This window comes from Athene noctua, chromosome 14 (assembly GCF_965140245.1).
Source record: "Athene noctua chromosome 14, bAthNoc1.hap1.1, whole genome shotgun sequence".
Classification (NCBI taxonomy): Eukaryota; Metazoa; Chordata; class Aves; order Strigiformes; family Strigidae; genus Athene; species Athene noctua.
In genome coordinates, this window is record NC_134050.1 from 20,947,081 (window position 1) to 20,969,860 (window position 22,780).

Here is a 22,780-nt window from a genome sequence, read left to right on the forward strand (position 1 = left end):
TGTAAGGATACAAGAAATGAAGGGAAATGTAAGCAGGGTTATCGGGAAAAGCAGAGAACTGAAGGAAGGAAATTAAAGGAATGAAGAAAGAGTAAGGAGGGAACAGTTAATGTAGCATTAGCAAAAAGAAAAGGAAAAAAACATTAGCAATTCCTGCAGCTTAAAACTCTATTTTATTGCCAGACTACACCTTTTGGGTGATTCTAAACACTGACTTTATTGCTGGAGCAAGGCAGTTTCTCATGAATAAGCAGCATTGCAATAGCTAAGATTCCTTGATACTGTAATTTAAACTCATTCCAACTTCAAGAACTACTGAAAGCTGTATCAGAAACATGAATAAATAAATTTTTTTTAAGAAGCACAAAAAATCCCCAAACTTGCAGCCTGACAAACCAGACAAAATACACTGTACTCGTCATCCTAATTTCTGTGTGGCAAAGAGCAGTCCTGTGATCCATCTCATTGTTCTTTCAATAGAAATGCTTTTTGAAAACAGATTAATCTAGTTTAGAGCCCCATAAAGTCTGCTTAACAGATCTTGCTAACAACTATATCATCATCAACGGCCATGTTCAAATCCCAGTAAAATACTACAGCAAGTCAGGAGCTTGTAGAATCTCTAAGAATACACTAGTTTCTTGGAAGTCTATAGACGCTGCAGAATACGGTTTTTATTCTCGACTCAGCCACTATTCACACTTACGAGGGCAAGCAGAACAATGTGAATAGCACAGAGGAAAGCATAAACACATTTTTTAATTAATCAGGAAATACAAAGAACAGGTCAAGTATAATTACTTTTACGAATCCCAACCTTAAAATCTAGTTTAATTAATAAGGCATTTGTCACTGTAATGATAGCCTGATGTACAAAAGCTCTAGGCATAGGTAATGTGATAAAAGCCCCCACTTTATCAGATCTCTCTGCCATGCAGCCCTGTGCCACATTTGATAACTGTGTATTTCCTTAAGAATAATCCATTCTTGTAGTGGTATATGAGAAAAAGGTGATGCAGACTTTTCTGAGCACATCCACATCATGGGAAAGCACTGAAGACATGCATTTAAAAGCATGTGTTGTACCTCTGATGTGCAACATTGAAGTATTACAGATCTGAAATTTTTAGACTGGCATATTCAAAATAAAACTGTTTTTAAAGGGGTACTTGTATTTAGCCAACATACCGGTCCAAATCCTCCACCACAGGATAACATCTCGGGGTTCTTCTTTAGATCGATGTATTGCTGTGGTGTCTGACTCGTTGACAGTCTCCAAGGCTCTGACAAAACCTTTTTAAGATATGAAAGAGATGCAAACAAGTGTAACACATTGTTAAAGAACATGCAATTTTCTCAAAAACTAGCATATTAAGGATAACTCCAGTTCATATTTCAATGGACAGTTAAGAAGGATAAAAGCAATAGCTAAACTTGTCCTGACACACAAACCATTAACATGAGGTCTTGATGTCAATTCCTTAAAGAGAACAGACATTCTTTCAATGGAAGTGCTATTTCAAAATAGATTAGTCCGGTCTACAGCCTGGTAAATTCTGCATAATAGGTCTTGTTAACAGTTAGATCATTAATGGCCATATTCAAATCCTGCTAAGATACCACCTCAGGCTAGAAGCTTCTAAAATCTCTAACAATACACATGTATCTTGAAAGTCCACAGAAGCTGTAAAAAGTTATTTTATTCTTGACTTAGCCACTACTCACATTTAGGAGGGCAAGCAGACAAATGTGAGTGGCTTAATTTGAAGGCAAGCTGGAACATATTTTTTTATTAATCAGAACAAATGAACAAGTGCAATATAATTACTTTTATAAAACCCAACCTTAAAATCTAGTTTAAATAATAAATCATTTGTCACAGTAATAAACAGTGACATTAATATTGTGCATTAAAACCCATAAATCGCAATATACAGCTCCTTTAACTCACAGTACCTTAAAGTGATTTTGTCACAATTCCAAAAGAACATTGAGACAAAACACAGAGTCTCTGTTGTGCTGCTTTGAAACTATGCAAAAGCCACAAGCAACCAGTATTTTTTTTTGTAATACTGACTCTATCTTCCTTGCAATCCTTAACATGTATTATATTATGAAGCTCACAGAAAGCATTACTACAGGTCCCTTAATAAGTGTGTACATAAAGCAAAACGAAACTTGTAATCTAGCAGCAGATGTTAAATTATGCTAGCTAAACTCTCACTTTTTTTTTCTTAGGAGAACCAGAGTTCTACAAGTATGTAAGCAGATACCAGAAAACACTAAGTAAACAAAAGATTATTTACTGTAATCAATAGTTATAAATAAAAGACACCTACTTCCTTAAGGAAAGGAGAGTCTACAGCAAGGTACTTGGACACGACGTAAAGGCAGAACAGATGGCGGTCAATGCCAGAACCAGTCATGGCGAGACGATATAAGTGCTGATGTTTGGCAGCAGCAAGCCGGAAGAATTTAAGCTTAATTTCATTCTAACAATTAAAAAAAAAAGATGAAGAAAAATCCATTAAGTGAACTGGGTTGAAGATGGAGGTGCAGAAACTCAGTTACAGCAAGGGCTCTCAAGCCTAGAGCACTTAAGGGTCAAGTACAAGACAATGCACGCAACTAACACCACGTACTAGAATCCTCTGGCTTTTCAGCCTCACATATTCAGTTTCTGTAGTTAGCAAGTGTCAACTATGATCTGCTGTAAACAGTATATAACAAAAACAAATCTGTATTTTAAGCGTGATCTAACCCCAGAATAAAACATGATTACAACTCAGGTTTACTACATTATTGTATATTTAGTTTCTAGAGACACGAGTTAAAAAGTTACAGCAGTGCAATTCTCAACATGATTTAAAGAAAAGCTGCAACTGCAACAGTCCATTTTAGAAGGCAAACCAACAACAAGATACCAGGAGTCCACAATGCTGGTCATTTTTTAAAAGCCTTCTCTTAAGAGCTCAGGAGCAGACAATTCCAAAGTGTCATAAGTCAAGCAAGCGGGGCAGAAGGCTGGCTCAACCAAGCAGGGATCATCTTCTAGAATTTAGGTGGAAAAGTGTATGAACATTGGAAACAAGGCCAGGTGACATGGGATGACTACAGAGGTGCTGCTCACCACTGCAAGGAGGAAATGTGTGCAGCCAAAGCTCAATTAGAGTTCAAGCTGGCCAGTACCATGGAGGACAGCAAAAAGGGTTCCTCACAAATAGGGACGTAGACAAAGCAGAGACATTTAATGCCTTCTTCACTTCTGTCTTTAACACCAATGATGGGCCCTGGGACCACCGGAGCCCTGTGTTGGAAGATTGTGACTGGGGGGATGATAAACTCTCAGCTGACTCTGAACTTGTGTGAGACTTACTGCTCCTGCTGGAGGCACGTAAGTCTATGGGGCCCATGGGATTCATCCCAAGGAACTAAATGAGCTGGCTGATGGTATCTCAGGACCACTCTCTGTTATTTTTCAATGGTCTTGGGAATCTGGAGAGGTCCCCATCAACTGGAAATCAGAAAATGTTGTCCCAATTTTCAAGAAGGGTAAGAAAGGAGACCCTGGTAATTACAGGCTTGTCAGTCTCAATTCAGTGCCTGTTAAAAAAAAAAAAAAAAAAAAAAAAAAAAAATCACAGAGAAGGTTACTCTGGGAGTTACTGAAAAACACTTGGGAGACAGTGTAGTCACTGGTCACAGACAACACAGGTTCAGAAGGGGAAAGTCCCATTTAAACTAAATTTCCTTTTATGACAAGGGTCACCCATCTAGCTGGCCAAAGGAAGCCAGTAGATGTGGGATTTTTTGGATTTTAGCAAGTCTTTTGATAACTGTCCCTCATAGCATCCTTCTGGACAAAATGTCCAGCATACAGCTAGATAAGGGTGAACAACTGGTTGATAGGTCAGCTCAAAGAGTTATAATAAATGGGGTTACATCAGGCTAGCAGCCAGTCACCAGTGGGGCTCAGTTTTAGGGCCAGTGCTGTTTGATATTTTTATGAAGGATTAGGACACAGGAGTTGAATGTACAGTAAGTTTACTGATGATACTGAACTAGGAGGAGCTGCGGACTCCCTCAAGGGTAAAAAGGCCTTACAGAGAGCTCTGGATAGACTAGAGAGGTGGTCACTTGGTTTGTTCAGCTTAGAGAAGGCTGAGGACTGACCCCATCCCAGTCTACAACTTCCTCAGGGGGGACAGTGGAGGGGGAGGTGCTGATCTCCTCTCTGGTGACCAGTGACAGGATGTGAGGAAATAGAATGAAGCTGCATCAGGGGAAGTTCAAACATTAGGAAAAGGTTCTTCACTGAGAGGGTGGTTGGTCACCGGAACAGGCTCCCCAAGGAAGTCGTCAGGGCACCAAGCCTGTCTAAGTTCAAGTGTCTGGATGATGCTGTTAGTCATATGGTATTGGTTTTAGGTAGTCCTGAGAGGAGCAGGGAGTTGGCACCCTTATGGATCCCTTCCAACTTGAGATATTCTATGATTCTGTGGATACTGTATAAATGTTGCAAGGGTGAAAGAAAGTGTCTCTTCAAAACACTTAGATAGCCATTCTGTTAAGATTTTATAATACTCAGTGTGTTGCATTCCATACATGACAGCCTGTCATTTTTTATCTCCAGTATCACTGCACTTTACACCACTTATTTGGGACACAATGAGCAGCCTGCTTGCCTCCAGCATGAGAAACTAATAAATCGTTTGTAGTCATGATAAGCATGCCTACCACTGGCATTCAGGAGTAAAGCTTTGTGGATATCTATGGAGGATAGAAGCACTTAGGAAAAATTCCAAGGAAAAACCCAGAGAAAACTAGAAGCAAGCAGTAAAGGCAGACAACTATTTTTAAAACAACATATAAACACACATAATACAAGCTTCATAACATAAAAACTAAAAATTGCATTATTGCCTCTGCTCTGTGGCTGATCATTCCAGATGAAGGACAGTAATGAATCAACAAGTCTGAAAAAGAATCATATTTGTAGTAGTTACAAAAAAAAAGTGAGCAGAATGAAGTCTGCTATATATACAATCTTGCCATGTATGGTGCTACCTTATTCCTTTAACAAAAATGCAGATGTTAACTGCATAGATGTAATAGCAGTTAATTCTGACATTAGGACTATGTCAAAATGACTTTCTATACACAGGTAGTCAGTCATACAGTTATGTATGACATGTTGACGTGACTGGATTTCCACACTCCCACCAGTCTGATCCCAGCTACAGCACATCACATTGAGAAATCCAGGGGTTTTTACCTACACAGAACTTCCAGAAAGAGGAGGGAGAAAAAATTTTCTCTTTCTCTGGGCATCTATTTTCTTGCAGTAACATTTATTCACAGAATCAAACCTCAACTGTTCATTTCCTTAGACTTGTCTGCCTTAAGATCTGATCAACTGCTTTTCTGAATGACCATTACGTAGCTCAAAGATTTTCAAAGTGAAACAACCACCCTCCCAAGCAATCTGTTTCAGGCTTCTCACTGTATTTCCCTCCTTACTCATTATCCTCACTAGCAGAAAATGTTTTCCTAATGTGTTTCTTTCCAAAATTTAATTCCATTACTTCTGGAGACAGAGACATGATTGTTTCCATCATCTCTGCATCACCCTTTTTATCTTCTTGAGCATAACCTTGCTCCCTCATGTTTTCTATTCTTTAGACTAGGCAAGAATAATTAAGTTCAAACTCTCCTCACAGATCCTCTTCAGAGGTTTCTAACCATCCTTCTTGCTCTCCTTTACACTCTCTCCAATCCATCCATACCTCAAACGTGGTGTCCAAAACTGGACACATCACCCCAGTTAATGCTTTAGAAAAAAGTAACTACTAAAAATAAAGGGCAAAAATAACTGAAATAAGGCCTCCATTTTTCCCAATGGGACAGCACTGAACGTGCTATGTCAGTGTTCAGTTACCGATTATAATAGTCCTAGATCTTTTTCATTAGAACTTCTACCGATGCAGCTGTTATTCAAGCCTGGATGCAATATCTTGAGTACATTCCTATTCAACAAAATCCTCTTTTTCATGTCAAATTTTTATTGACTCCAAAGAACTGGCAATCTCCTTCAACTTAGCAAAACCTGCAAATATAATGATTTATTTCATCAACTGTATCTGTGAAAACTGGGAATAGCAGTGGATTAAAGAACAGCAAGTCCTCAGGACGACCATTCTCCACCCTTCCATTCTGACAGCAAACATTTTAACCAGTATTGTCCAAGTTTTCCAAGCCAAGAAGTTTTCCCCCAGACCATGCTTCCTTTGCTTGCTAATCAGAAGATCACAAGAAAGATTAAAAAGCCCACTGAAATCAACATATAAGAGCACCTACTTAATTCTTGTGAATACTTGCCTCCCTACCAGAAAGAAAAGCCTAACTGGTATGGGTTACTCATTTTACAGATCTGAGTTCTACAAGTCACAAAAAATTCACAAGTTATCTCAGTTTTCTGCAGCTCAGGAACTGTAAAAAAATGTCATATTTGGCTAAGTTACTGCCATTCTCTTTCAGTATAGCCTTGAATTTCTGCCATGTTGACAGAAAACATGGACAATTACCTTATGCTGCACTTCATGCCTAAAAAACAAAGGCATCGCTAATTGTTTAAAAATTATTTGGGAACTTACACAAAGTTATCTAGTGATAACTCATGTCCCTTATGGATTGTATAAGGCAACAACACCATGAACTTACACTTTCAGTTGGGTCTTCCATCCTTCGAACAAAATTACATGATTCAACAGTACAGGAACGGACAGTTTCAGTCCTGCCTTCTCTGAACAAGCGTGTCATAGAGGCTTCATATGTTAAAGAAAATTTTCCCATGTCCTTGAAAAGGGAAAAACAAGAACTTAAAGTTTAGCCAGGTTTAGCCCCTCTTTCTTAATCAACAGTTCAAGGTAAGCACACAGGATAGATAATGAATCACTCCACAAATTAAACTCAACATTGTTTTTAGTAGCCCACCATTAGCAGTCTTAACGAAAGATAAAGACAAAAATAGCATTTTGATAAATGCCAATAGAACAACCAGACCAGCAAGGACTACCCTGTGCATTTTATACTCAGTCTTCTGCAGTTTATAAAAAGAAGCTGATTTAAAGGCTATCAAAAACCTATTTGGAAGTTCAGTGGCTTCCTAGTTAAAACAGCTGTGGTACGTAATTGAGAAAACTTTAACATCCTTGAAAGTGTTTTCAGTTAAAAGTTTAATAGCATGCAGATGCATACCAGTGTGGAGATTTTCAAGAATGGGAGAACTGAAAACAGCCTGCAAAACCCAGGAAGCGTGGCTTCTGTATTTCCTGTAGATATGCCCAGTCTACAAATTACAAGTTGCTAAATGATAGAAGTTTATCTAACACGCTAGCAATTGTATCCGTCTAAAAAATCATACATCAGAATAGACTGTAAAAGTCTGTTCAGTTTCAGATTAAGAGGGTAGGTATTCAAAATAAGAGGTAGTCAAAACTATGTGCCATGTAGCTATCCTACAGAAAGACTGTAAGTGGTGATAGCTGTCAGGAAGTCTGGATGCTTTGAAAAAAACATTTGGAATTACTTTTTTTTTAAAAAAAAAGTAGAACAGTATCTCAACAATGACAACTAGAAAGCAAAATTTAAAACATGCATGTTGGTACACTGGTGTATTCTGAAAGCACATTATTGAAAGGGTGAACTACCAGAATAAAACACAGGCAGGCATTTCTGTTAGTCCTCCTAGCGAGTGTCCATGACTACTGAACTAAGGGTGATTCCAAACCAAAAGATAAGTTTAACATGGTTTAGATGATAAACACATCTATCAGAAGTTTCAGATCTACTTCTTTCAAAAAATTTGCATGAGTGTCAATACATCAACCTTTGGACAATTAATTTCCAGCTATCAAGGTGTTTAGTGTTTGTACCACTTTCCATTGAATGTCTTTAATAACCTTGCACAAGTAGTGCAAGATTGAAGTACTTTACACAGTCACATGCTTTAATCACAAACAAGCTGTACTAAAATTAATGAGATTCTATAAGCCAGAAACAGTCTGTTCTTACCCGATAGTGAGCAAGCTGCAGGGCAAGTTGTATAAAGGCATCAGGGCTGGTTTTTGCTTTCTTTATTAGTCCCTTCCCAAAAGCATCAAAGGAAAATGAATGGAAGTCCACATCATCTGCCAGAGCTATGGCAGTGCTCAGAGACTTCTCAATCACTTCTTGACACTAAAATAAATAAATACTTATATTCACATATGCTCATACGAGTGCATTTGATGGCATTTGAGAGAACTGTTCAAAAAGTGCAAGTATTTTTAATTGATAAATAAGAAGTGCTGCCTTTATGCATGCCAGGAACGTCACTTAAATAATCTCCCTTTGAGGAAAGAGGAGAAGCTAGCTTTGCAGGAAAGTTAAAATTCAAAAAGCTAATAAAAAAGTTTTAAACCAATACATATCTGGAGTCCAAAAATTACACTTTAAAAAATACCAGCATTAAGACTGTTCAGATCACTAGAACATAAGAGAATGATCCACAGAGACACTATGGCAATAGTTGTGTGGCTTCCAATCTGCCAGACATACTTAAACATATCACCAACCATTACCTTTTTATTCAAAATTAAAATCCAAATAGGTGGTGACAGTTTGTCTTGAACTCAGGTAAAAAAAAAAATTTAAAAAAAAATATCAAACCTTACTCAACACGTATACAGAATTTTGAACACAAAAAAGAACAGCTAATCTCAAGGAACTGTTAAATAATTGCATTTGTTATGACAACAGTAATGAAACCTCAGCAACTTAAACTTCATTTTAACACAATTTAAAATAGGTGGCCACTTATTTTTGACATGTTGCAACCTAGTTTCTAGTAAAGTTTCTAGTAAAAAGTTGGCATTTCTTGGCTAGAATTTTTTAAGAGTGATATTAAAACCCTGTGATATCTTAAGTCAACTGAGTAATATCCACACATGAAAAAGACATTTAACAGGAGTCAAAGGAATTTAAAGCTGATTTATAGGGTTATCAGTAATTAAGTTATCTGACTGCTCAGGAAAAGAAAGGTTTCTTTCTCAAACCACTAGCTGTTCTGTACTTACTTCTTCCGGAATTTCCCACTGCAGTTTGGTAGGAATAGGAATATTTTGATTGGTATCTCCTTTGCAATGCCCATCTTCTGAATAGCCCAGTTCAAGATATTCAGTTGCCATTACATTCTGCAAAGAATGATACTTCTTCAGAATTACAACATATTACATATTGCTGTGGAATTAGGATTTAACTGTGAAATCAATATAATCCATTTTCAGTACATAGTGAAATATAATATACAATACATTTCCAAATATTGAAAGTAGCTGCAGTAAAGCCCTCTGCTTTACCTCTTCTTTTAACACATTTTTCACTTGTGTTCTGAGTGGGAAGAATACCAGATATGCACACCTATTCAACATCCAAAAAACACTGGCACATTATTAGATGCTACTGAATTAATCAAAATGTTTCCGTTAAAAACCCACCTCAAAATTACTAGCCATAATAAAAAGTCAGTCTTAGAGGCTTAGATTCCTCAATCTTTGTTCAGTTTAGGTTCTAGAGAACTTCTGCAAGTTTGTTATCTGTCAAAACTTGTTCATCAAGAAACAGTTTATTTCAGAGTAGGTGCATATCCCTGCAAGAATTTAATCCTTTTTGATTTGCATCGCACTCAAAATTGAGGTTTATTTCATATGTGCACCAAAGCTCTTGGGTGGGGAAGCAGAATGAACAATATGATGAACAACACAACTTGAACAGACAAAAAAGCTCCGTCTTAGAAGATTTCAAACATCTTCAACGTGTAAAAAAAAAAAAAAAAAAAAAAAAAGATTTGTATCTGCTCAATATGGAAAGAAAAAGCTTGACAAATCTATTGCATGTTCTACATACGTATTTCTAATCCACTCTAATTTTCTTAATTAGTGGTCAGAACATGCCAATTATGAAATAAAGCTTAACCCATTCTATTCTAAAAATAGACAGTCTATAAATGCTAACAACATAATTTCTTAGGAGATGAAATCTTACTTAGCTCATTTTATTCATTTTACCAGAAAATTAACCAATTAATAGTAAGTAGAGAGATATGAACTAAAGCATGTAACATCCTTCATTAAAAGAAAACAAAGTAACTCTTTTTCATTAAGCTAGTCTAAGCTGCACTGTCAAGTCAATCTTGAATCAGTCTGGCCACCTTTCTTCCCTGATTTAGAGAATACAATGAGGATTTTTTGTTCTTACACACATGGAAACGCACATATAATAAAATTAGGAAATCACCTGGGGCATCAGTCAGACCTGAGACCCATCTGCACAAATCCATAATGAAATCAGAATTAGCTAACGTTTATGAAAAAGTTCTGAGTGACTAAGTTATGTAACTGTTCATGGGCGTAAGCCTCAAGCAGAAAAAAATCAAATACGATCTCAAGTAATAAATTAAGCTCGCAATGAGCAGACCTAACAAAAAAATACATTTATACCATTCATTACAAACAAATACAAGACATAATTTAAACAGCATAGCAATCTGCAGCTCAAACAATGGCTTAGAGGAAAAGTTAAACTCTGTACCATTTCTTTAAATTTTGATAGCAAGCATTGGATTTTTATAGCACAAGAAAGCTTAAGTGCTTCAGGAGCACATACATACACAAAACACAATGCTGTATCAAAAAGACAACAATCTCTTGATTTAGACTCTTATAAACAAGTTAGATGAAGAGCTGTGTCACTTTTCTATGAAGACATCTATGCTCATTAAAATGCAATAGAGACCTTAAGGGACAGCAACCTTTTATTTTAAGCAAGTTGTTTGTTTTTTTTTTAATGCTACAGTTGCTGTAGACACAGGCCCATAATCACTCATCAGCAACATGAATGCAAGTGATTGAAAGGAACTGCTGATCTTCAGGACCATTGCATGGACCACATCACATTATCTTCTGCATTAGCTTTGTATTTAACACCTACCTCCCACAAGTGTCCAACAATAGGAGCATCTGCCCAAGAGTGCTCTGCATTCAGACCCATTTTGCCATTTTTGAATACAATAAGAGTGAATGTTTTATCAAACCACCTACAAAAGAAATTAAAGTTTCCTTATGGTTTTCTACCTTTCAATAGCATTTTTATACTGTAATTTAACCTCAAAAATTCACATTCAAATGCACTAGTTCTTGGCTTTTGTTTTAAATAATACTTTATTTAAATAAATAGACATAAATTTGAGTCTCATGAAGTTCAGCAGAGGCAAGTGCAAGGTCCTGCACGGGGGTTGGGGCAACCCCCAGTATCAATAGGGGCTGGGGGATGAAGGGATTGACCAGCCCTGGGGAGAAGGACTTGGGGGTACTGGTGGACAAAAAATTGGGCATGAGCTGGCAACATGCGGCCACAGCCCAGAAAGCCAACTGTATCCTGGGCTGCAGATGCAGCAGCGTGGCCAGCAGGCCGAGGGGAGGCCATTCTCACCCCCTGTGCTGCTCTCGTGAGCCCCCCCTGCAGTGCCGTGGGGGCTCTGGGATCCCCAGCACAGGACAGACACGGATCTGTTGGAGCGGATCCAGAGGAGGCCACAAAAATGACCAGAGGGCTGCAACAGCTCTCCCATAAAGAAAGGCTGAGGGTGGTGGTTATTCAGTCTGGAGAAGGCTCTAGGACACCTTCTTGCAGCCTTTCAATATATAAAGGGGACTTCTAAGAAAAACTGAGAAAGACTTTTTACCACAACCTACAGTGACAGGACAAGGGGCAATGGTTATAAATTGAAAGAGGGTAGATTTAGATTTGTCATAAGGGAGAAATTTCTTTGATGATGATGATGGAGAGTCGCTGGGACAAGTTTCCCAGAGATGCTGTTGATGCCCCACCATTGACAGTGTTCAAGGTCAGGCTAGGCAGGGCTTTGAGCAATGCCATCTAGTGAAAGATGTCCCTGCTTGTGGACTAGATGATCTCTGAAGGTCCCTTCTAGACCAAACCATTCTATGATTCTATTAAATTTATCAGCTTGTAAGTCACTAATTCATATGTATTAGCCATGCAAATTAGCGAAATTCTAAAAAAACAGAAGAGTCAATACTGTACCTGTCATAACATCGGCCATGTATTAAGGATTTTGCATATGCATCCAGTGACCCCACTGGATCTTCTTTCCTGTACCCTTGCTCGATGTCATCCAATGTCACAAAAAATGCTGCTTTTTCAATAGCATCTAAGGACTGTTTGTTCTTTCCACGGCTAAAATAAGCCTGTCGAGCTTTAGCCCATGGTACTCTGCAAAAAGAATTTGGTTTACAGCCAGAATTACATGAATTTGTCGATATTTTTTCACCCTTAAGATCACTATGAGACATTCCTCCTTTTATCAAATTTGAAGCAACTATTCTCATTGCATTTAAACTATATTAACAGTGAAAATTTCTTAAGATTATATTGTAGATGTATTTTCAGAACTGATTCAATTTATCATCACATGTACAAAGTTTAATTCTCAGAAATCCAATATTTCTGTAGCATGCAATACTTATAGCATAGATCATCTGTGTTTATAACTCAAGAAAACATCTATTATATGGAAGAAGAAAATAGCAGTAATAATGAAAACAATCAACAGATATTAATATCTATTCCTGTAACACCTAAACCAAAGAGTCTGGACAATTGTCAATGAAAAGTTCTGTGGTAAATGCCTGAAACAGATTTGAAGTTAAAAAGTCCTGAACAATGTGTACAGTTGAGCCACATTTATTTATAAATATATGTGATTTTCCCGAAGAAAAAAATATTGCAGTTTGTTTTAAAGCAGAAAGTGAAAAAAAGGAAGAACTCGTAGTAAGAAAGTATATTACAATTCACAGCTCTTTCTCTCCCTTATCCAGAAACAGCTAGATAGATTGAACTAAGTTTGTCACAATTTAATTTAATTCAATGATTTTTCACCTAGAACCAACTGAGTACCTACTGCTTTATTTAGTAGGCATAGGAATATGGAGTAAGTTACTAAATTCACAGATTGACAATCTTAATTTTTAAGATATTCTTTAAAATGCCAGTGAACCCCAGAGTAGATATAAAACTCAAGTAGTTCAATATGTGTAATGCTGTAAAGCTTCCAATTACCACTCTTTTGATAACCACAATTAAAGCAAACTTCTCCAGCTAAGTACAAGGAATTTGTGTACAGGCTTCCCACTGCAGAATTGCTTTTAACTCTGTGTAGTTACAAACAACTGAAAGGCTGTTACATGTCAGCAATATACAAAATCAGTGATCAAGGTATAATCAGCTGACGGCAAAACACTTTAAAATTCCAAAGCCCATATACAATTAGTATGTTATGCAACTATTTCTAAATATTAAAATTAATTTTAAAAATAACTGCCATACCTATCTCCTGCAGTAAGAGCTGCTAGTTTCTCTTCACCAGCCTGAGGCTCTGAATCATCATCAAGAATTCTTTGCATCTGCTGTTCAATTTCTCGGGGTTTCAACAATCTACCATCGTGGTACAGCCACACTTTGAAGTAACGGCCTTTATGATACACAATAATGTGTTTGCTGTCCTTCACATGCTGCAGAGTATCTGGAATTGCAATCATTTATGTGAAAACAAAGCTGAAGTCACAAAACACTGATACACCAAGTAACATCAGATGCCTACTGCATGCGCTACCAGTTAGCCATTGCTCATTTTAACAAAGTAATGATGCAGAATAAACCACTCCCCTCCGTTACTTCAGCACAAAGAGTCCTGCATGAAACAGTCAAATGCACAAAGTTGATAATAATTTGCATATATAGCACCACCAGTGTCCACACTGGAGGACAATACTAAGCAAATAAACCTGAATTTCTGTATCTGAAAAGTGATCACTAGTAGTGTAGTCTGATTAAGCAGTCAGCAAAAGAATACACTAAATGTGTCTCAGGAAAGGTACTTTTAAATTATCTACATTCACGTGCTAGAAAACTCACAGTACAATCTGCGGGGAGTCTTACGAGACAAATTTAGTACCATGATTTCTCTTCACTCTTCTCCTGGCAGATGCAGAGTGAATACTTCATTGATGGCTAAAAAGTCCAGTGTTATGGAAGTCAGGGAAGCATAAACTTTTCCTCACTATTATTTGAATGGCTTAATTGGGATAAGTCTGAAATTAGTCATGAAAGCATTGTATCAAACCACAGATGAAGGTTTCTACAGCAGTCAGGAAAAGCCCTCAATTGATGAAAACAGTTAATTGAATTCCTTCACTACCCCAAAGAACTGTTCTATTCCTATGAATCTGAGAAGACCCGTTACTGAGATTATAAAGAAAGCTGATGCCAAAAATGAGGGTTGAGCCTAGAAGCCATGATTCTGAGAGATCTGAGAAACACTGTACAAGGGAAGAGTTATATACTCTGGGTGTGCTCTTAGCTATCCATGAAGTTTTGGTAGGTATGCTCCATCGACTGATTGGGAGCAGTTTTATGATAATCATGCCTTTGACTATCCACCTTGCACTTCTGCCATAGATAGGATGCCTGTAATAAAAGTTCCAGGATTGGCAGAAGCATCACTCCAACTGTCAAGTACTTTAATACAATGGTTGTAAATTGAGGAGAAATGCCACAGAGGGGGAAAAACAGCAGCAAAGCAAATTGGCTAGTGAGGTAACCTTCTACAATCCCGACCTGAGTCCGGATACCCCAAGTATTTGTATCACATACATGAAGTGTCCATACAAAAAAGACAAATTCTTGAGCGTAAACAGCAAAAGATCATTAGTCATCTAGATCAACAACTGACTTCACAACAGTTGTCGCTCACAATCACCTTTCAGACACTGTAATTACAGGCCTAAATACAGATTTATGCACCTGGAATACAGATTTGCTGTAATAGAGAAAAAAAAAAATCTTTTTCTTGCCAGTCCAAGAAGTCATTTACATACATCTAAAGATGAATGTAACATGCTGCATGGGTTTCCTATTAAAAAACAGGAATGGAAAGACATAAAAGCTCCTCCTGCTTAAAAGAAGTGGTTCACTCCATAGCATGTTTTCTTTAAAACACATGAAGATTAAACAACTGCTCAAGTGACAGGATACAATGTTCATTAAGATTTTACTATCAATTAACATGAAGACATGTCACAGTTGGGGTTTTTTTTTTAAATATGCTGCTCCTTTAGAAATTAACATACATAAAATACTTCAGATAACTGAAATCAGGGGGCAAGAAATCAAGCTATTTGTGAGAATCTGAGAAAAGTGTCTTCATAACTCACTTATCCACACACAGAATGACAAAAGGTGTTTTTCCTTTAGAAAAATAGAAACAATGGAAAAGTAAAACAGGAACCATGTAGTGCTTCAGAGGAAAATAAGGTAATTTTATGATGCTGACTACTTTGACTTCAAAGACTTCAGGCAGGAGAAACTGAGAACAACCATGAAGATATACAGGATGTACTTCAGTCAGATGTTACAGTTAGAATGGGCCACTTCTATGCATTTGTGGAAAACTTTTCAGACTAAAAGAACACCAGATCCAAAGCTAAACACAAGCAGTTCATACCTTTTATTTTACTGAGTACAGGGAAGGGACAAGGCTAGCACTTTCAGTACTTGAAGTATAAGTAATAATAGCTCATATACTACAGTTGTCTAATAGGTATTTTAAAACTTGCAGGTCCACTGAAGCTACTAGTTCATGATCAGGGAGTAATCACATCAGGGGTATGTTTTTCTCCATTTTGTAGATAAAGGAAGCTGAGGCATAGCTGGGAAACAATTCCTCAATAATCTACCAAAGGCCAGCAGCAGAACTAAGAGTAAAATCCTTATCTGACACATACACCCACTGCTTTACGCACTAGCCAGTGCTGCTTCGCACCCTCATCCGAGTTCATACAGCACAGCCAATGTCAGGCCTCCAGCAGGGAAGAGTGGGCACATCCCTGTGTCTGCTCAGAACGTCTTTATGTTCTTTATTCTGTAGTTAAGTGGGACTAACATGCTCAAAGACAGCTTGAAATGTAAGAGTGAGTCACAGATCTCAAAGAAAGTTAAAAAATAGATCTTATTTTCAAGTGATCAGCCCATATATACATTCCCAATGAAGGTGATTAATCAATTGCATTCCAAATTCCTAGTGGTTGTCCTCTGCACTGATTATGACTGCCAGGATAGCTCTGCCAAATACTGTATTTCATTCTGATGCTGCCACAGTGATGCAGGGTTGGATAAACATGTGAACTCACTTCTAAGAGGCTCTTCAGCATATAATCAGATCAGAGAAATGTAGATACAGCTTAAGCTGTTTAGTAGAAAGCACAGCAGAAATCTCCACTCAAATCTGATATGAAATTATTAGTTTGCTTCTCAAGGAATAAGAAAATGAATAGCAATGTTTTCTTCCACCTGTTGACTACAAATGTTAGTATTTCTAGATGCAATCTACCTCCATTTACCATGACAAATCTCTGGAAAAAACACAACTTAATATTAAGAACATAAAAACCATCTTGAGCCTGGAAAATTTAGGATAAGCTGACGGAGATCTTTGCAGGCTACCTTAGGGAGAAACCCATGATGAAACTTTAGGGATACGTTACCTTTAGGATAATAGCTCCATATGGAGAAGAATCAGCCACAAGATCATGGATGATGTATTGACCATCAAAAAAAAATTAGGTATTTTTATGTTGAGATACAACAACAAACAATTTATCAAATTTGCCACTGACTGAAGTGAAATGCTTTTATGTCTATAGGCAGTGTTAATGAATGTGTGCAATGACACCATACGTACACCTGCAGTGAGAAAGTGTGTATGAACTGTCACCTACAGATACAGTCTCCCACAACAAGCAGAAGTTGCAGGAACAGACTCAGGTGAAAATGACCCTGCTGTAAGTCAACAGGTATGGCCCTCTATTCAACATTAAAATCTGAAAACCTAATTACTCAGAGCTTATGCTAATCAGATCATTTCTGGGAGTTAGGGCAGGGCAGGAACTAACAAAACCCAGGGTATATATTTTCTTTATGTGTTACAGAGAAAGTTTCAGACACAGTCATTAGAGGTGATTTCACTTAGCTGATGTCTTACAGTGCATACAAAAGGTCAAGGTAACAGTGGCATTGAAAACCTCGACAGGACTAAGACCGTACCTGCCTCTAAGCTGGGTAAGCAACTAGTATTAAATATGTGTTCATACTGAGAACACCACATTGGGATGTTGTTGAGAATCATAAGCCAAGATGAAAAAGGGAAAGTCAAGCAAGCAAAAGATTTTAAAACCGTTGAGGTAAAAGAACAGAACTCCCACAAAGATAAAAACATGGCTATCAAAGGAGACTGAAAGAATAGAATGGGGGAAATTAAAGGTTATTTATAAATTTAAAACACAGGGCAGACAACAGTTTCTTAAAGTTAGGTTTTGATTTAAACAAAGGAAGAGAAAAAATACTGAAGTTTCAGAATCACCCTAAAAGGAAAAACATCCATGCACTCTACAGCAATTTGTTACTTCCTGAGTATCAAAACACAGTACTGGTATGTCCTTGTGTCTGTCAGGTCCTCATCTTAAAAAACAAGATTTTAGCAGAAAATACTCGCAAAACTGAGTTCCATTGAGATGTTTATTCTGCTTGGTTGGCCCTGCTTACCTGATTCCTCTCCTGGGATACGGGAGGTATTAAACATCCGTTCCCACTGAGCTGAGCAGAGTGGAACAGTAGAGCCCATCAGAAGAATCTGTGCCGCAAATGTACATTAAAATGTAATTTTGCATATACAATTAGCAAATTGAAAAGAAAAGAAAAAACAGGCTGTAGAACACTAAGGTACATCAACTCAGGATTTATTTTGCCCCCACTCTGTTCATGTCTGTCTGAACTACATGTGGAAGATTCCACTGACGTTCCAATAGCTGTATTTTTTCCCTCCTACCAAAAGCTCACCCTTCAGGAGGGATGACTGAAGCTAGCTAGCATCTGAAATCCAAAGAGCTCTCAATGGCCAGTCCAGATGCAAAACTTACACATGCAGCATGCACTACCTCTCAATTTCTTCTTTTAAAGCTATTTCTGTCTGTGTAGAAACAAAAGTTCACATTCCTCAGATTTGTAGTTACATGTAACTTCCACAATATTTATTCACTACAACACACAGTCACTGGACAGAACAAATTCAGAATGGGATTCACCTCACCTATCTTTGCTACCTAGAAATTAGTGCAACACATGATTTTATCATCAACTATACTTGGGCTGCCACTGGCCCACTCTTGGCCTCAAGGTCCAGCCCTTTGTCCCAGCTGCCCCTTGTGCTCACACTACATGGTACCACAGACTCTTCAGTGGCTTAGAAGTACCATTACATGCTTAGCACATACCAATAACGTCTGTTACAGGGAACACTTAACATACGCAAGTACAAGACTATTTGTCTTTTGGGCAAATACATACGTTACTTTCAATTACTGCAGTGAGGTGACATGACAGAATCCTGCATTGTTGGCAGTTTCTGCCCATGTGCAATTCAAGTGATAACCGAGACGTTTGGGACCACAAATTTAGTTACATCTTACAGGTAGTTCTGACAGTAAGACATTCTTCTCCCATTCTGAAAACTGATCAACTTCTTACAGACTGTGACAGAAAGAGATCAAAAGTCATTTAAACTGATATACGTACTGGCTTGATTTCTTGTCTGTCCAGTTTTTTCCGATAGCGCAGGATGGCATGGATAACATTACCAGCTCTAGCTGCCTGCAGGGTTGTGGGAGATAAATAAAGGAAGTCCTGTAAAGCACATAAGAATCATAAGTTAATGATTACCAGACTACATTTAAAAAACCCAAAAAACACAACACAAAACTCATAGTACTTCTCATCCATGTTCTTAGAGTTTATTTTGGTCTATATAGAAAAGGCTTTAAATCATATGAAGCACACTAGTGCAGTAAGCTGATGACTTGAAACTTAAATTTTTTCAACAGTCAGAACCTCAAACAGCATCAGGCCTAAAACATACATGATAGCTGTTAAACATCCCAGTAGAAATGACAATGCTACTTAAAACTTAAAATCCAGGACTACCATATTTCCTCTTTTTGCTTCTGATTTCAGGGTCTTTTTCAATTTTATATCCCATCTGCAAATATGAGCACACACCTTGCTGATTATGGGTGTGTTACTCATGTGTTTTACATGGAGCTTTTGAAATTGAAAACACCAATTGTGTTACCCATGAAGTTTTACATGGAGCTTTTGAAAGACTGCTTGTTGCAGTAAGCACAAGACTGTTTACTACATGAACTTGCCCAAGTGGCAGATGTGGTAAGTTTATTACTAAGATATCACTGCACTTGAAGACATTGGCTGTAGGTTATACTAGAAGAAAGAAAAACAAAGGTCATGTACTCAGTGGATATGGATTTCTAAACAGAAACACAACACAAAATAAGATACCTGGCAGAAATTTTACAGCACTGCTTTCATACCTAAGGTGTTTATAGTATTTACCTACCATTGCAAAATAGTTACTATTAACCATAATTGGCCCACGTCCTCTAAGGTAGATATATTCTTCCCACCAATCACTAACCTGTAGCAGGAAGGAAAACAAAAGCAGTAAAATCTCAATTTCCACAGTTTATATCTTCTCTATTAATGACTCCACAACATTCCATACAGAAGCAGGAAGGAAACTGCTAGCTTGCCCCCCACCACCACCTTACATAAGATAAACAAAAAAACCCTAGTTTGTGTTAAACTTTGGACAAAACAGCAAGAGAGGGGCAAGACAATTAAATTCAACTGTAGCTCTCTGATAAGCTTCTGAAGAGGCCATCATCTCCAGATAATATTTAAAATTTATCAGATCTCCTGAATGTTTTGCAGCCTTTGCCAGGCCAGCCTAGGCTACTGGGCACAGCTAATAATATATCATGAAGGAATTTTATTACAGTTCTCACTATGATGTTGGGGTTTGGGTTTTCTTTTTGGTAAAAAACCAACCACCAAAACAATAACTTATTGTTACAATTCTTTATTTCTCTTTCATATGCCCTATATAAAAAAAGTTGTCTTAAGTCACCCTTCTAAACTACCTGGGTAGCCAGGCCCATTGTTATTAAGCTTTATAAGCAGATAAACAGACCTCAAAAGCAAATGTAACAGCAAAAGCTAAACCACCTGCTCCAGAACAAACAACACAAAATGAGGATTCACTCTTTCAAATTCCATTCACTACACTGTGTGTTTACCAAATCACACAAATTATTTCTGTGCAAATCAGGCATCTCCAAAGTACTTTGCCTTTTTTGGCTTAACTTTCATTCTTTCTTAAATATGAAAGAAAGCAATTGAAACTGTTTAATATTTTTGCAATGGGGAACAAATTAAGTTATGTCACTTGAACGACTAAGCCTCCTATTTATCTACTCACATAGTTTGTGGCCCACCAGGATTTTAGCTTCAAATACCACTGAAGCCTTGGTCCCAAATTAAATGCAAAATCTTTGGCAAGACCCTCCATTCTTCTGAACTCTTCATCATCCATAAGTGGCCTAACTGATTCCAGATACTAGAATAGAGGAAAAGAATCAGCATAGTAACTAATACATAGCTTCTCACCATTCCTACACAAAGCATTTGACCAGTAGACAAAGTTTATCCAGACTCAATTCATAATATTGCAAATACTGTGTTGTTAAAATAAGAGTATACACTCTAAGTGCCTGCCTACAAACTAGAAAAATGGGATTTTTCCAGACATGTCAGCAGATCACAAGTGGAAGAGGTTACTTTTCCAAAGATATATTTTCCACTCAAAAGGGGAAGACATACTACTACTTCAGTATAAGGCAGAGATATTTTTTTCATCTCTAAAAAATAATCTAACCTTCAAGTTTCTGTGACATACTGTCCTACTTACACAGTTTGCTATAAGGTTTTGTGTCATAAACCACACATTTGTATATTCAAGCTGTGGAAGATAACAAAACCAGTATGTTCCAAAAACCCTGGAAATCACTCTTTGTTGCACAGTCTTACATCAACAGACATCACATCCAGCACGAATTACGCCAGCTTCAAACTGTCACCAGATTCAGTGGTTTGTCAAAGACTTTATTTTCATTTCTGTGCAGAAGTTTTAAACCATTACACCGTATTAATACCACCATGCAATACTTTTATAATAGATGGCAAAAAAACCCCACAAGGGAATCTAAATATGAATTCAATTGTTCCTGAAGAAATGAATTAATAAATATACACACCCTATTGACTGTGTCTTTAACAGCCGGAACTGGCAATCGTGGTAAAGATGTCTGGAAACTGTATAACATGGGTTTACGTCCTGAGAAGAGTTTTACAAGTGCCTGAACAAAAACAAAATACACACCTCAAATTATTAGGTTCAACAAAACAAAAGTTACAGAGTAATAAAGTCTAATGTAACTGACAGTTCTTCTCACTGGTAAATCGTACTGTACTAAATTTATCATTTTTATCACTGGTTCACAAATAATGAAACTTTGTCATTTAGCACTGACAAACTAACTTCCTAAAGGTTAAACAACATGTCCATGGAAGAGAAAAATGGTCATAGTCATTCCTGACTTCCCAGACAATCTTCTGGTCATTAGGCAACATTGTTTATGAATGGCACACCTTGATCTCAACAGAAAACAGTTACTTAGCACTTCTTTTCTCCATGCATTTCCCTCTGTAAAGATTAAAAAAAGCAAGTCTACCAGTTGATCTTCTATTATATAGTAGATGCTACAAAAATACCCGTATTGTGCTTCAAAACAGGAATCATTATTAAGCCCATCGCTCGGCTAAGGACCCTAGTTAACTATTGCCAACTTTTAAAATAATTATGCTTTGGAATCATGGTTTAATGTTTTCTGAATGTATAGCTCAATATCAGTAGTAGTATTGATATTACAGGGAGTTCCTTCAAGCATGAGTCTATCTCAGGCAGTCTACTGCATGATTTGCAAATTGTGCAAGCGTGCCAGTGTTATGCTCGGTGCTTGTGTTACAAAAAAACCCACCACAAAACAAAAAAGCCAGAGATGACAGCTCCCATATTAGCTTCAGATATTACAGCATCCCAGTTTTCCATGGGAGACTGAAGACAGAAGCAGCACTTTTTCCTAAGACTGCTTCTCAGCTGTGACATGCACTAGGCTTAAATCTAGACCATGCAACTTCTACGCTACACATGAAAGGATTTTGACACTGTCATCCTATTTCAGCATGAAAGTAAGGTCAAATATTACACCCACAGTCCAGTGGAGCCTTTATTGTTGAAGGCCAATATACTACACAGACCAATAGACTAAAAGAAAACAGGATGCAATTTCACTACTAGATTCCTAGAACTTCTCCCTTTTATCTCCCCACAACAAACTGAAAAAACGACTTTTTAAAATGTAGAGTTCCACCCCACCCACCTCCCTCAATTTCCTTGATTAGCACAGCTAAAGGAGGTTATTTTAGGTAGCACAAAACTATTAATAATTGCAGAGTATTACCAGCAGAGACCTCCCTGCAAATGAATCTCTTTCAGAGTTGTCAGATACACATGGATGCAACCACAGTAATCAGCCCAATGAGTCTAATTGTGCTTCATGACAAGATAACTTGGAAGCCAGGTGAGAAAAAAAAGCTGTTTTTCATAAGAAAATGTAATTCCATAATCAAGAGACAA

At 37.4% G+C, this 22,780-nt stretch overlaps 1 protein-coding gene across 2 annotated transcripts in view; it reads right to left on the reverse strand.

The window, feature by feature from the left end:
• The window catches only part of CPT1A (carnitine palmitoyltransferase 1A), a 44,456-nt gene that overhangs the window by 5,504 nt on the left and 16,172 nt on the right, over window positions 1–22,780 (reverse strand). Inside the window, exons 7-19 of one of the 2 annotated variants that reach the window (XM_074917994.1) lie at window positions 21,339–21,440; window positions 20,504–20,641; window positions 19,583–19,660; window positions 18,748–18,855; window positions 17,719–17,806; window positions 13,447–13,642; window positions 12,145–12,333; window positions 11,029–11,134; window positions 9,117–9,233; window positions 8,074–8,238; window positions 6,721–6,855; window positions 2,340–2,492; window positions 1,189–1,293 (exon numbers count right to left, since the gene is read on the reverse strand). In XM_074917994.1, the coding sequence (XP_074774095.1) occupies window positions 1,189–1,293; window positions 2,340–2,492; window positions 6,721–6,855; window positions 8,074–8,238; window positions 9,117–9,233; window positions 11,029–11,134; window positions 12,145–12,333; window positions 13,447–13,642; window positions 17,719–17,806; window positions 18,748–18,855; window positions 19,583–19,660; window positions 20,504–20,641; window positions 21,339–21,440 (1,680 nt within the window). Of the gene's footprint in view, window positions 1–1,188; window positions 1,294–2,339; window positions 2,493–4,928; window positions 4,977–6,720; window positions 6,856–8,073; window positions 8,239–9,116; window positions 9,234–11,028; window positions 11,135–12,144; window positions 12,334–13,446; window positions 13,643–17,718; window positions 17,807–18,747; window positions 18,856–19,582; window positions 19,661–20,503; window positions 20,642–21,338; window positions 21,441–22,780 lie in introns of those variants that run through there. The other variant, XM_074917995.1, reaches the window with a different exon arrangement.